We start from the raw sequence: 14,174 nt of genomic DNA, 5'->3' as shown, positions 1-14,174 counted from the left end.
TCTGACTACAATAACACTCTGACCTGAGTGGGCGGGTGCAGTAGCCAGATGCGCATTTCCAAGCACTCTGATTGGTTGGGCATGGCAGGGCTTTGATGGGTGAGGCATTTTTTAGGTAGGCTGAGCAGCCGAACAAACGGGACTGAAGGGAAACTGAAGGGACTGTGAGGGGAAGTTAAGTAGAGAGGAGAGGAGCAGGACAGCCTTTTATACGCTAACTTTTCCCATTATGTAGGATACATCCAACGTGTGTGTCAAACAATTTGTTCCTCCCACTGTCTTCATCCTCCCTCTCTTCATCCTAGTCTCTCCTCCTCTTCCTCTTCCTCCTTTCCAGGGTGGTCATGGTATTGGTGACTCTGAAGATATTAAGGAGCGCTCCCTTCAGCCAGACTCAGGTCCGGCGACCACCATCTACGCCTCTGACTCTCTTCACTACGCCAGTGTCAACTTCCACTACGCCAGTGTCAACTTCCACAAGAACCCCGTCAGCCCCACCGAAGCCACCGCCGCCACCGCTAAAGAGGACACTTCTTTTGCTGACTACGCCACTGTGAACTTTGGTCAAAGCCCCGCCTAATCTATAGTAAAATCATCCAAACAGTGCTTCGAAGGCTGTACTTCACAGTCAACAAACCCTGAGACACATGAGTCACTGGTGACCAATCACAACGGATTGCTCTAATGTTGTTCGTATTCATAGAGTCTCTGCTCTGATGTTGTTCGTACTCATAGAGCCTCTGCTCTAGTGTTGTTCGTACTCATAGAGCCTCTGCTCTGATGTTGTTCGTACTCATAGAGCCTCTGCTCTAGTGTTGATGTACTCATAGATTCCGGATGTTTGAAAACATCCACCTCTGTAACAGAGAAAGATACATATATGGACATAGCATTCATAGTCCTTTGCTGTCATATGTCTAATATCTGGTATCAATGACAAGAACATCCAGGAACAAACTATTCTGTACTGTTAGTAGCCTAAGAGGAGCTATGGTTACTTAATAAATATGCACATTTCTCATCATTCAAATTAGAGACATTTGTTAGAAAATGTTCCACTATTCCACTTTTAGACACCAACTGGATGTCAAAATGTACTTTCTATAACCTACAGTATCTAGATGATCTCAAAACTATTTAAAAACAAGTTACAAGAGGAAAACAATTCAGGGTTATTTATAACTGTAATTGGAATATGTATGTCTGTTTGTCTATCTGATTGTCCCTATGCCCTCACTCCTATGAGGTAGCCGTCCTTTTAATCTGATAGGATTGTGTTATGTAGCCTACACTGCCCTACCAAGCAAAAGAGCAGTAACTGCTCATAAAGTGAAACTGAGAAAAATGACTTCAAAGTTTTTTTATTGTCCAGACAAATTAATTGTAGGCAGATCATTGGAGATATAGTTATCTGTTGTCTTACTATGAGATAATTTTTTATTCATATTGACCCTGACCTCTGACATGACCTTTGTCCCTAGACGGCAGTTACTGCCTTCTGCTTGGTACACCCACTGGAATACGTTTCCATGGCGATTGTTTTTGAAACAAACTTGCGTTAATATATTTGTTTGTATGTGGCTGTCCGTGTCATATAGTTTGACACTTGTATCAGCGAAGAACAATAAATAATACCAAGGTCAACCGTAGACACTGCAGCACAAAGCTCAGTGAAACCAAGGTAAAAGGCAGTAACTGACGTGTGATGGCAGTTACTGCCTTTTTCCTTGGTTTCACTTTTTGCAGTTACTGAAAACATGACCCCAAATGTTCTCCATACCACAACACAATGGAGGCGGAATATTTGTCCACATGATAAAGCATGTATTTAATGTATGAAAAAAAGTAAATAACAATTTTTTGGACCAAATGCACAGTTACTGCTCTTTTGCTTGGTAGGGCAGGACAGGTTGTTGCAGTTGCAAGCTCCTCCCTAACGGAACCACCTCCCACCAGCCAATCACATCAACACTACTGAAAATCTTAGTAGGCTAGCTACGCATTTAAAAGACAACTTAAGGACGGACTATTTATTGCAACAAATCCAAAGGCTACGCACTTAGCTATGGACGTTTGATTGATAACCGCTCTGCCCTTCATCTATTTTTTATCATTCTACCTGTTTGATATTGGAGAGAACACGAGCGAGTCCTTTCTATTGATATATAATCTATTACAATTGGTTTACGTCTAGGAGGTTGTTTTAGACTACAGTACATCATTTCCAAAGCCAGTTCTCGCATAGTGCAAGGATGCGACTTCCACTTACATTCATTCTGTTTTTCAAGTTAAGTTGGGGTCTTCCAATTGGTAAGTTTTTCCATTGCTTACTTTTTTCATTCCCATTGCCATGTACAATTTGTTCATTTTACGCACAACATTCTACACCATTGTGTTATGAATATTATGCTATTAATAACAAACAAAATGAGATTTGTTGATGTGTTTTGTTGCAGACACGGTCATTCTGTTCCAGCGGTCGGGAGTGGTCGGCGAGATGGAGACCGTCGAGCAGGTCTTGGTCAACGGAGCACCTCTCTCCAGCTGCGGGAAATACGTCAGTGGCATTCTCCGTGCTGTATTGCTGGGCAACTACAGCGAGTCTTTTCAACAGGCGTTCGAGATATTAGAAAATGTCACCAACACCATGACAAGTAGGCCTAATGCATGCCTGAACCTACTGCAACACACTAATAAGTACACAAACAGACAGCAAACATTTCGAGAGCACAGTTGCCACCGTAAAATGTGTTGTATATTGGATATTCGGTGGATATCTTTTTTTATATCTATATATATATATATATTTTTTTTTTTAATTAACAAATATCAACAAACAAAAGAGGAATTTTCACATGCAAACAAGCATGCATACAAACAAATCATGTTCATTAATAATACAACAAGTTTTAATTGCCTTTGTGTTTCATTTTAGTTAAAGTAGTGCCATATTGTTTAAATTAATTTATAAAGTGAAAAAAGTTTTTGCATTTGTGAATATGAAATTTACCTAGTATTATTAGCAGTTATATTAAATATACTACATCTTTATCTATGTCAGAATTTCTGAAATAAATCATTATATCAAAACCATTAATTTTTCGCAATTTTCCATGCTTTACCCCATTGTATATCACCATAGATATTTGACAAAAATAATCTTGCTGAGGGAATTGTAGTATCACAAACAATATTCCTACTCTGTTTATTACTACATTTATCTTTAATGTTAATATTGCCAATGAATATATTTTAATGTAAAGCTATGTTACTTACATCAACCACAGAGGAATTTAAAAGAGATATACACCCCCCCCCCCCCCCCCCCTCCCCTTGGAATCGCATCAAAAACAATTGCATATTCTTTCTGGGTTATTGGAATTTAAACTTATCAAGAAATTCCCCATATCGAGAGTAGATATCCTTCCTCATTCAGTAACTGACCAACCAAAATAATTTTATTCTCAAACCAGTTAAGAAAAAAAAGAGAGACTTATTTTTAAATCATATCTTTGTGTTTATACTCTAACATCCAAGCTAAAATTGCCTGCTTATGGAATTTGGCCAATTTTACTGTGATTTTATCAACATCAAAATTACATTGAAGCAAAATTTTTAAACCACCAACAGAGTCAAATAAATACTTAGGGAAGACATTCCAAATACTGTTCTGGTTCTTAATATACTTCAGAATCCAATTTATTTTAAAAGTATTATTTAGAGTATTGAAATCTAAAACCTCAAGACCTCCTTGTTCTTGGGTATTAGTGAGCATATCTTTCTGTAGATAGTGAGGCTTGTTCCTCCAAATAAAATTATAAAGATTCTTATCTAAGTCCTTTACAATTTTAGGGGATAATTCAAGTGATAAGACATAAACCGATCTGGATAACCCTTCAGCTCAATTCACTCCTTTGTTTTTCATCCTTGCATATAACAATTCCAAGATAAGTAGCCTTATCTTTAATTGGAATACCATATACTTCCTGTAAAACACAATCCTTGAGTGGAAATAAGACTGACTTATTGATATTAATGTTCAAACCTGAAACGAAGGAAAAGTCTTCAATACAAGAAACTGCTTTAGAAACCTCATTCCTGTCTCTTAAAAATATGGTGGTATCATCAGCCAGTTGACAGTTTAAATTCATTGCCAAGTGCTGAAACACCTTGAAAATTCCCTTACTTGATATGAAGAGCCATCATTTGAGTAACCAATAAAAATTGACTAATTGGGCAGCCCTGCCTAATGCCACGGCCAATATCAAATCTTTGGGATGTCCCGTGAGCAAATTTTACAGAGCTAGTACAACCACGATATAAAGTTTGGACTGCTTTCAAAAAAAAGTCACCAAACCCAAAAAACGTATTGCTTTGAACATAAACTCATGTTCTACAGTGTCAAAAGCTTTATAAAAATCAACAAACATAAAAAAACTATCATCAATGATGAGGTCATTATAGTCAATCATATCTAAGATCAACCTGATGTTATTACTAATGTGTCGACCATGCATAAAACCAGATTGTTCTTCATCAATTATATGATGCAAGCCTTGTTTCAACCTCTTAGCAAATACAAGGGCAAATAATTTACCATTATTCAACAGGCTAATGGGTCTCCAGTTGTCTATATAAAGACTATCCTTATTAGGTTTGGGAATCAAAGTAATTACACCTTGCTTTAACGAAGCCGGTAACTCCCCTTTTTCTATTGATTCTTGGGGGACATAGCAAGAATGAAAGGAATCAATTTATCATTGAATGCTTTATAAAACTCGCTTATTAAACCATCATTTCCAGGGGACCTATTGTCCTTAAGACTGTATTTGTATTAAAAGCCTTATCTCAATTTCAGATAACTCGTCACAAAAATTCCTGAAATCATTATCTATCTATCTTAGCAATGTTTGCTATATTGTCTAAGAAAAGATCTATATTGGAAGTTGACTGGGCTGATGTATACAGATTCTGATAAAACTGGGCAACATGCTGAGAGATTTCTTTTGGATTTTCATTGGGAGTATTATTAATCATTAATTTACATATGGAAGTCTTTTCGCCTGCCCTTTTTTCTAAATTAAAGAAATATTTTGTATTTCTCTCCCATTTTTGTCTTTATCTTACAAACGCTCCCCGGGCCTTTTCCTCGTAGATACAGTCTAACTGCATTTGCAATGATGATAGCTCCAGTAATTCCTGATTAGTTAGTTCAGTTTTTTTTAGTATAATCCATTATTCCCTTTATGATGTCATATTCTTTCTCTCTTGGCACAAGCAATTTCTTTCCCCATTGAAATAGCCAAAAGCCTTAAATAAATTTCATTAGCGCCCAGTAACTTCCAAACGTATTCATAACACAGGCACAATTGCAGTATTTATCAATAATTCCTGCTACTTCCTTCTTAAATAATTAATTCTCTAGTAAAGTCTTCATTTTCCAGTAACCTTTACTAACTTTTTTTTGTTGACAAACCATGCATATTTATCTTTATTGAGATCCCTTTGTGGTCTGTTAGTCTCGATTGAACCATCGATTTTTATCAACCTTTACAGCCAAAACTTCAGATATCAGCCAGAAATCAATACAGGATTGTATAGATAAATCTTTGGTACTCCATGTAAACATAATCTTATCTGGGTTTCTTATGTCTCCAACTATCTACAACACCTAACCTTAGACATATATTCCTTATCTCACAAACAGAATTGCTATCCTTAGGAGGCCATCTATCTATCTAGATTATCATGTAATACTGTATTAAAATCTTCACCCCAATGGAAATGTAGACATAATTTTACTAAATAAAATGCAGTTACTTGACTTGTTATTGGAAGCACAAGTATTTACAACAATCAGTTGAATGTGGTTGACATCTACCAATAGTATAATCCATATATTCTCTGTATTATCTGCTTCATGACTCAATATATGACCCTTAAAGTTGCCTTTTAAAATATACGCAGGTTGTTCTTCATTAAATTGTAATTTTCCTTTGCACTTTTCCATGTCATATCCCTCGCAGTCCTGGAGATTAATCTAATGATCACTGGTCGTGGTGGCTGGTTGTTTTCCCCATCTCTCAGCCTACCCAGGCGGTGCACTACATCCAGAGAACCTACAACAACATTTCGCTCCTCCTCCGGGACTATTGGCTCTGAAAATGTCCTTCACTCTTGCTTTTGATGTTCTCGTCAGATTTTTCTGCTATTCCATAAATTCGAAGATTCCATCTCCGACTATACCGGTCATTCTCGTTTACCTTTGACTCCATTTCAGGGGGTTTCTTCTCCTGCTTTGCAACCTGAATTTTCAATGTTGCGTTCTGCTGCTTCAGAGTTTTTACTTCCTCAGCATTGAAATCAATCGCTTTCTTCAGGTTAACGATACTGACAGTGTTATTTTTCACCAAATCCATGACGTCATCTGCGCTCTCTTTGATTTTTAGCAGTGAGGTTGCGGACGCTGTTGTCCTGTAGCTGGCTCATTGATGGTCCACTTCTCAGCTTCTTTGGAAGTTGCTCTTTGGTTGGGGTATTCGGGTATGAATCACATTCACCCCCTTTATTACACTGCAAGCATATGAGTGCGTTTCAACAATGCCTCTTTTCTCCTTGGAAGTTTCAACATCCATTATCTCAGCAACAGTTTGGTCCTGTCCTGATTCCATGCTACTAGCTATGAAGACATTAGCAGACTAACTAAACTACACACGCTGAAACTTTTCGATAGCTAGCTTGTTCGTTAGAAATCGTCAAATATAATTCAATGGTTTGATCAATTACAAAATATTCTGATATTCTCGCGTCAATATTGAACCAAAGCATGCCATGACTATGAACATGGTATATTCTGAATCAGGGGTGGATGGAGAACAATCCACACTTGAAGAATAAATATTTGATTTTGGATTTCTATCTTCATTTGCTCATACACAAAATGTGCCATAACTATGAAAATTATATATTCTGAATTGAGGGAGGATGGACAAATACACAGCTTTTTTGTTGTCAAAATGTAGTGTTTTTTGGTGGAGGGGGTTTCAGTCTTAAATAGCTCTTACACAAAGCGTGCCATGACTATAAAAGTTATATAGTTTGAATCGGGAAAGGGTGGACAAAAATCCAGATATTTTTTGGGGGGAGCTATTGAAGATTGAAAGGAAGAAATATTTCAATTAAAAATAAATACATCAACAGTGGCTTTTTGTCTGTCCTCCCCTGACTCAGAATATATAATTGTTATGGTCATGTAAGAGCGATTTTGAAATCCTAAATCTATTTTTAAGTGTGGATTGTTCTCATCCACCCCTGATTTAAGAAAATACCATCTTCATAGTCATGGCTCGCTTGGTTCAATAGCTATTGACGAGGTTACTGAATATTCACTGAATATCCAGTATAAAACAACATTTCCCTCTGTACAGGTGCCTTGCTCAAGGGCACAATAGCAGTTACCTGAGATAGGGCAGGACAAATCTACCTCCTTGACGGACAAGGAATACAATCAGATATATATTCTGTATAAAGGATACATTAATTCTTAACCATTCCTTTCCCTTTTTCCTTCAATGTCCAGAAAATCCTACTTACCAGTACCTGCGTGTGCGTGAATGCAAACTGAATGGATTTCGAGTGGTGCATTTGACCGACCAGCTCCTTGTAAACGGGAATGACTTCCTGACTCTGGACCAATCCACAGACACCTGGACAGCTGAGGTACCACAGGCCCTCTCACTCAAACAGCTTTGGGACTGGGACACTGAGCGCACGAGGAGGGAGAGGATGCAACTCCATGAGAGCTGTACCGAACTGATGGAGCTCACACAATCCGAGCCCACCACCAATGGAGGTAAGGGTACAGGAGTATCTGTTTTATGTACAGCGTGTGTGTATGTCAAGCTTGTGTCGGGTTTAATAAAAGGTGTAACAACACCGTCAGCCTACACGCCACAAGAGCAACAATGTTCCCTTTCTTTAGTCACTTGTTTAACTAGTTATGAAGTACAGTAGGTCATGCAGGTGAATCCAGTGAATTCCTGTTGTATGTTTCAACAGGGATGTCCCTGCTGACTGTCCTGGCTCCACTGTTTGCAGGCCTGGCCTTTGTTGCCGTGGTTATTGCAAGCTTCCTCATCTCTCAACAACAAGGTGAGTGACATTATAAAGCATATTTTGTATGCAGCAGTACTGTATGTCGAGGACAATTTCCCCCTCCGGGATATTAAAGTTCATCCTATTCTAAACTCAGCAAAAAAAGAAACTTCCCTTTTTCAGGACCCTGTCTTTCAAAGATAATTAGTAAAAATCCAAATGACTTCACAGATCTTCATTGTAACACTGTTTCCCATGCGTGTTCAATGAACCATAAACGATTAATGGACATGCCCCTGTGGAACGGTCGTTAAGACACTAACAGCTTACAGACGGTAGGCAATTAAGGTCACAGTTGTGAAAACTTAGGACACTAAAGAGGCCTTTCTACTGACTCACCAAAAGAAAGATGCCCAGGGTCCCAGCTCATCTGTGTGAACGTGCCTTAGGCATGCTGCAAAGAGGCATGAGGACTGCAGATGTGACCAGGGCAATAAATTGCAATGTCCGTACTGTGAGACGCCTAAGACAGCGCTACAGCACGGACAGCTGATTGTCCTCGCAGTGGCAGACCATGTGTAACAACACCTGCACAGGATCGGTACATCCGAACATCACACCTGCGGGACAGGTACAGGATGGCAACAACTGCCCGAGTTACACCAGGAACGCACAATCCCTCCATCAGTGCTCAGACTGTCCGCAATAGGCTGAGAGAGGCTGGACTGAGGGCTTGTAGGCCTGTTGTAAGGCAGATCCTCACCAGACATCACTGGCAACAATGTTGCCTATGGGCACAAACCCACCGTAGCTGGACCAGACAGGACTAGCAAAAAGTGCTCTTCACTGACGAGTCGCTGTTTTCTCTCACCAGGGGTGATGGTCTGATTTGCGTTTATCGTCGAAGGAATGAGTGTTACACCGAGGCCTGTACTCGATTTGGAGGGTCCGTCTTGGTCTGGGGCGGTGTGTCACAGCGTCATTGGACTGAGTTTGTTGTCATTGCAGGCAATCTCAACGCTGTGGGTTACAGGGAAGACATCCTCCTCCCTCATGTGGTACCCTTCCTGCAGGCTCACCCTGACAGGACCCTCCAGCATGACAATGCCATACTGCTCGTTCTGTGCGTGATTCCCTGCAAGACAGGAATGTCAGTGTTCTGCCATGGCCAGCAAAGAGCCCGGATCTCAATCTCATTGAACACGTCTGGGACCTGTTGGATTGATGGGTGAGGGCTGGGGCCATTTCCCCCCCAGAAATGTCTGGGAACTTGCAGGTGCCTTGGTGGAAGAGTGGGGTAACATCTCACAGCAAGAACTGGCAAATATGGTGCAGTCCATGAGGAGGAGATGCACTGCAGTACTTTATGCAGCTGGTGGCCACACCAGATACTGACAGTTACTTTTGATTTTGACCCTCCCCCTTTGTTCAGGGACACATTATTCCATTTATGTTAGTCACATGCCTGTGGAACTTGTTCAGTTTATGTCTCAGTAAATATTTGTATGAACATATGTTAAGTTTGCTGAAAATAAACGCAGTTGACAGTGAGGGGACGTTTCTTTTTTTGCTGAGTTTATATCATACTGGTTGTTCTCTTGCTGTCCAGTCTGGGATATTTACTGAATGGCATTCATTATCTCTATTTAAATGACAGATTTAGATCAGTGTGTCAGCTATGTAGAACGTTTACTGCATGCAAGGACATTTTTAGAAGCTCTATATACAATTCTATATTTTCCTTTTGCGTCTCGATTCGTAACGTAATTGTACAATTCTGAACGTTATATTCCCAATGATGATATGTAGCTAGTCTACAACAGACCCAACAGAAAATATGTTTTGTTTCTCTTTCTTCAGATCCCAAAGTTTCCGGACACCCTGGAGGTAAAATATTTTCACTTCCATCTCATTGTCCCCCATCGGTTTCTTGGTTAACAGGAGTATAGAACATTCAATATTAACAGATGGTTTAGTATGTTGACTGGGAACTGCTGTCTCCTAAACCACACCTTGTAAACAGGACTGGGCACAGTGTCCTTATCTTCTGATGCTACTGGCTTTCTGTGTGCTTCTCTCCAGTGGTGTGTATGTTTGTCTTTCACAGGTAGTTCCCTTTTTGTCAAATGTGTGACTCCTAGGGCCGAGTAGTATTCATGATCACAGGGTTTGGTGTCCATGCTTATGTTGACAGTGATTTATGTAGATTCTATGCTTCCTGGACATTCCTACATTTAGAAAGCTGCTGTTCAAACATGTTGAGCAACATTGTGAACAACTGTTTTGGTAAATACTGATTGTGTCCCAGTTGTAGGTCTGTCACTTGTGCCTTTAGTACGAGTGATGTATATTTGCATGTACTCTATGTACATTGCACAACAGACTTAGTCTGGTTGACACCAAACTCGAAGTCCTCCAGACTTGAGAGGCTGTTTGATGTTTTCGGGACAATGCGCCGATAATGAAGTGGGCTGTGCTTTTCCCTGGTTGGCTCGCCTCTCTTTCTCACTCAAATACTCACATGTACAGCCCCCGGCCGCCACAAATCCAAACAACAAGAGCTCTTAATCCCCCCCCAGGGGAAAAAAAAAATATGTTTGAGAGAGCCATTGATCTGGGTGAAAATTGCACCAGCAAATGGACTCCTGTCCAGACCAGTAGGTCATAGCTCTCCCTCGATTGTGTACCACATGAGTGGCGTCAGCCAGGCTACAACAGACTTGCAATTGTTGCCTAAAGCAGTGACCTCATGGGAATGGACAAATAGTCCGCTTTAGAAGAATCGTAATGCAGAATAATCGACACTCTACCAACAGGGAGGAAATGAAGGACTCTTGAACCCCACACTGCAATAGCGCTGTGTGGTTAAAACTCATCTGCATGTCTCCTACCACATGTCTGGTGTTTGTGTTCTTGTCTTACTGTTGTCTCATCTCTCAAGTGTGTACGGTGTTTGGCGTAGTGTCTGCTGAGGTAAACATCAGGAGTTAGCTGTGTGTGTGTCTCAGGTGTGTTTTACATCTTCCTAAATTGTGTGTTTTCTTTTTCCTCCCTGCAGGTGTACTTGGCTCCATTGTCCACTACCCTCAGAATGTCACAGAAACACCTCAGGCCCCTCAATCAGGAAAAGACAACCAGGTCCTCTAAAACTCAACCCACCTCCCCTCATCCACCTCTGATGACTCCTGTTCCTTTCTATTCTAGTTAGAGACAGCTAGCGCTGTTCTGTGACGGGAGTAGTAACACAGGCGTTGTACGTGATCTTCAGTTTCTTGGCAATTTCTCGCATGGAATAGCCTTCATTTCTCAGAACAAGAATAGACTGACGAGTCAGAAGAAAGGTGTTTGTTTCTGGCCATTTTGAGCCTGTAATCGAACCCAAAAATGCTGACGCTCCAGATACTCAACTAGTCTAAAGAATGCCCGTTCTATTGCTTCTTTAATCAGAACAACAGTTTTCGGCTGTGCTAACATAATTGCAAAAGGGTTTTCTAATGATAAATTAGCCTTTTTAAAATGAAAAACGTGGATTAGCTAACACAACGTGCCATTGGAACACAGGAGTGATGGTTGCTGATAATGGGCCTCTGTACCCCTATGTAGATATACCATTCAAAATCAGCAATTTCCAGCTCCAATAGTCATTTACAACATTTAACAATGTCTACACTGCATCAATTTTATGTTATTTTAATGGACAAAAGAAAAAGCAAATTTATCAAAAACAAGGATATTTCTTAAGTGACACCAAACTTTTTTGAACGGTAGTGTATGTACCCTGGTCCGTCCAACTCTCTGGTCCCCCTTTCTCCCTGGGCCTTCTTCCAACAGGCCCCATTCCTATAGACCCAGGAGGATTGTAGCCTACCAAATATTTAGAATATGACAGGAACTGTGACATTCCAATTTGTATAACTTACTCTGTTGTGTGTGTGTGTGATTTGAACTCTTGAAGTAGTTCCTAGGTAACCACAAGAAAAGGATATGAAGACAGTTTTATGCACTTTATAATTGTGTATTTCCTCACCTTTGCTCACCTTTGTATTTCCTCACGTATCTACCGGTGCCTACGCTCTTCAGCCTTTGCTTTTCAGCTTATGTCTATACAGACAGAGTAACACTGTGTTCACGCTCGATAGCTCAAAACTACTGTCACTGGAACTAGATTTGTGTAGAGCTGTCAGTTGCATTTAGTCAACAGCTATCAATACCTTTCCTTGTCCAAAAAAACAGATATGAAAAGTTTTCAATTTGGTCCATCTGTTTTGAATAAACGTTGTTTTGATCCAGTTACACATTCTGGGTGCAATACGGTAATATTGTGTACAGTGAGGAAATATGTTCACTTTGTGCCTTTTGTGTATATAAAGCTACTGTATTATAATTTGAGGGGACAGAATTTTATATTGAACCGGAGATATATGAGTGATTTTTATCACTTGTTTATTTACATGTTTATCACTTTACTTTGTATAAAGATGTTTGTCACTTTATTAAAGATATTTAAATGTTTGCAACTTTTGTATTGGAGTACACAGCTACAGTATCATTAAATGCAAAATTGACCTGGATGCCATATAGATGGATAGTACACCCCGATCAACTCAAAAGAACAAGAATTGCAATGAGCGCAGGAGGCTAGCTAGTAGAGTAAACCTACAAAAAATGCTGAGGTATCATTATTACTTGACTAGAGGCATTCTACATAGCATCCCATTAATACCTTTTCTGAAATACAATGGATTTTAAAACATCCTTTTTTTTAACAGTGGAAGAGATAGCCAGGGCCTTATTGTTTGCATTGTTCCTCAGTCATGTCAGCAAGCTTTGTAGGTTGGCTTGCTTTGTGAAAATGGTGTAACTTCAATGGGTGAGATAGGGAAGGGTGAGCTAGATGGTCACTTTACAAGTAAAGTTGTGGGGCTTGCTAAAGCTCTTTAAAAGTTTTTTGTTGTTGTAATGAAAGAAGTTTAAAAAGTTGCACTTCTGATTTATTCAAATTGTGAAATGATTTTAAATTCCCATCGACAGTCAGATTTGGTCAGAAGTTGTGGTCAGTAGTTATGTGGTTCAATAGTTGTGGTCATAAGTTGTGTGGATATGGTCAAAAGTTTGATGTTTGGTCAGATGTTGTGGTCCCTAGATATGGTCAGAAGTTGTGCTCAATAGTTGTGTGGTTGTGGTCACTAGATGTGGTAAGCAGTTGTGTGGTTATGTTCAGAAGTTGTGTGGTTGTGGTCACTAGATGTAGTAAGCAGTTGTGTGGTTGTGGTTAGAAGTTATGTGGTTGAGGTCAGCAGTTGTGTGGTTGCGGTCCCTAGATGTGGTCAGAAGTTATGTGGTTCAGTAGTTGTGCAGATATGGTCAATAGTTAAATGTGTGATCAGAAGTTGTGTGGTTGTGGAATGTAATTGTATGATACTAGATGTGGTTAGAAGTTGTGTGGTTGTGGTCACTTCTCTCTCATCATGTTGGCCCTCTGTGTCGGTGTGTCCTAGCAACGGTTCCATTTTGGAATCTCAATAACAACACAGAGAGCTGTTAGAAAAGAGCAGGCGATGAGTTACTAAAATTGCTCTACAAAGAGATTAGTACACACGATTTCTACACCGTTTTTAGGATTTGACAAGCAGAGAAGTAGAGGATTTCATTCCAAAATATTTTTGTCTGATTGTTGGGTTAGTGGTCAAAACGGTAGTTGTCTGGGAAATAATACATCTGCTAGCTTCTGACATGATTAACAGCAGTTAGAGACAGGCGATGGGTTACTAAAACGGCTCTAGTTACACATTGGCACGCACGACTCCGAATCCGATTGCGGATTTGACAAGCGGAGAAGTAGAGGAAGATTTCATACCTTAGAAAATGTTAGTTGGAACTGATGATGATACAATGGGGAGCCTTAGAATCGTGAGAAATAACACGTTAGCGTATTTGGGCAAACAAAATGACGAAAAGTTTAATAACGTAAAAAGTATAACATATCAAAAAGTTGTATACTCGAGCGAGACCAGTCTGCACGTTTTGACCTTTGAATGGCGTTTCTAGCTTAAACGGTGTAAAATGAGTAGAGTGCGGAA

The 14,174-nt window shown here is 39.8% G+C and overlaps 1 protein-coding gene across 1 annotated transcript; it reads left to right on the top strand.

The window, feature by feature from the left end:
• The first annotated feature begins 1,998 nt into the window (after positions 1–1,998).
• On the top strand, positions 1,999–11,450 carry LOC120055852. The gene is made up of 6 exons (XM_039003869.1): positions 1,999–2,310; positions 2,457–2,654; positions 7,580–7,852; positions 8,059–8,151; positions 9,955–9,981; positions 11,153–11,450. Exons 1-6 carry the CDS (start codon positions 2,253–2,255, stop codon positions 11,239–11,241), a joined length of 738 nt encoding a protein of 245 aa, XP_038859797.1. The 5' UTR covers positions 1,999–2,252; the 3' UTR covers positions 11,242–11,450.
• Positions 11,451–14,174: the final 2,724 nt, after the last annotated feature.

The sequence above is a fragment of the Salvelinus namaycush genome, chromosome 11, assembly GCF_016432855.1.
Source record: "Salvelinus namaycush isolate Seneca chromosome 11, SaNama_1.0, whole genome shotgun sequence".
NCBI lineage: Eukaryota > Metazoa > Chordata > Actinopteri > Salmoniformes > Salmonidae > Salvelinus > Salvelinus namaycush.
Note: the sequence above shows the minus strand (reverse complement) of the source record. Positions and strands in the feature narration are given on the sequence as shown.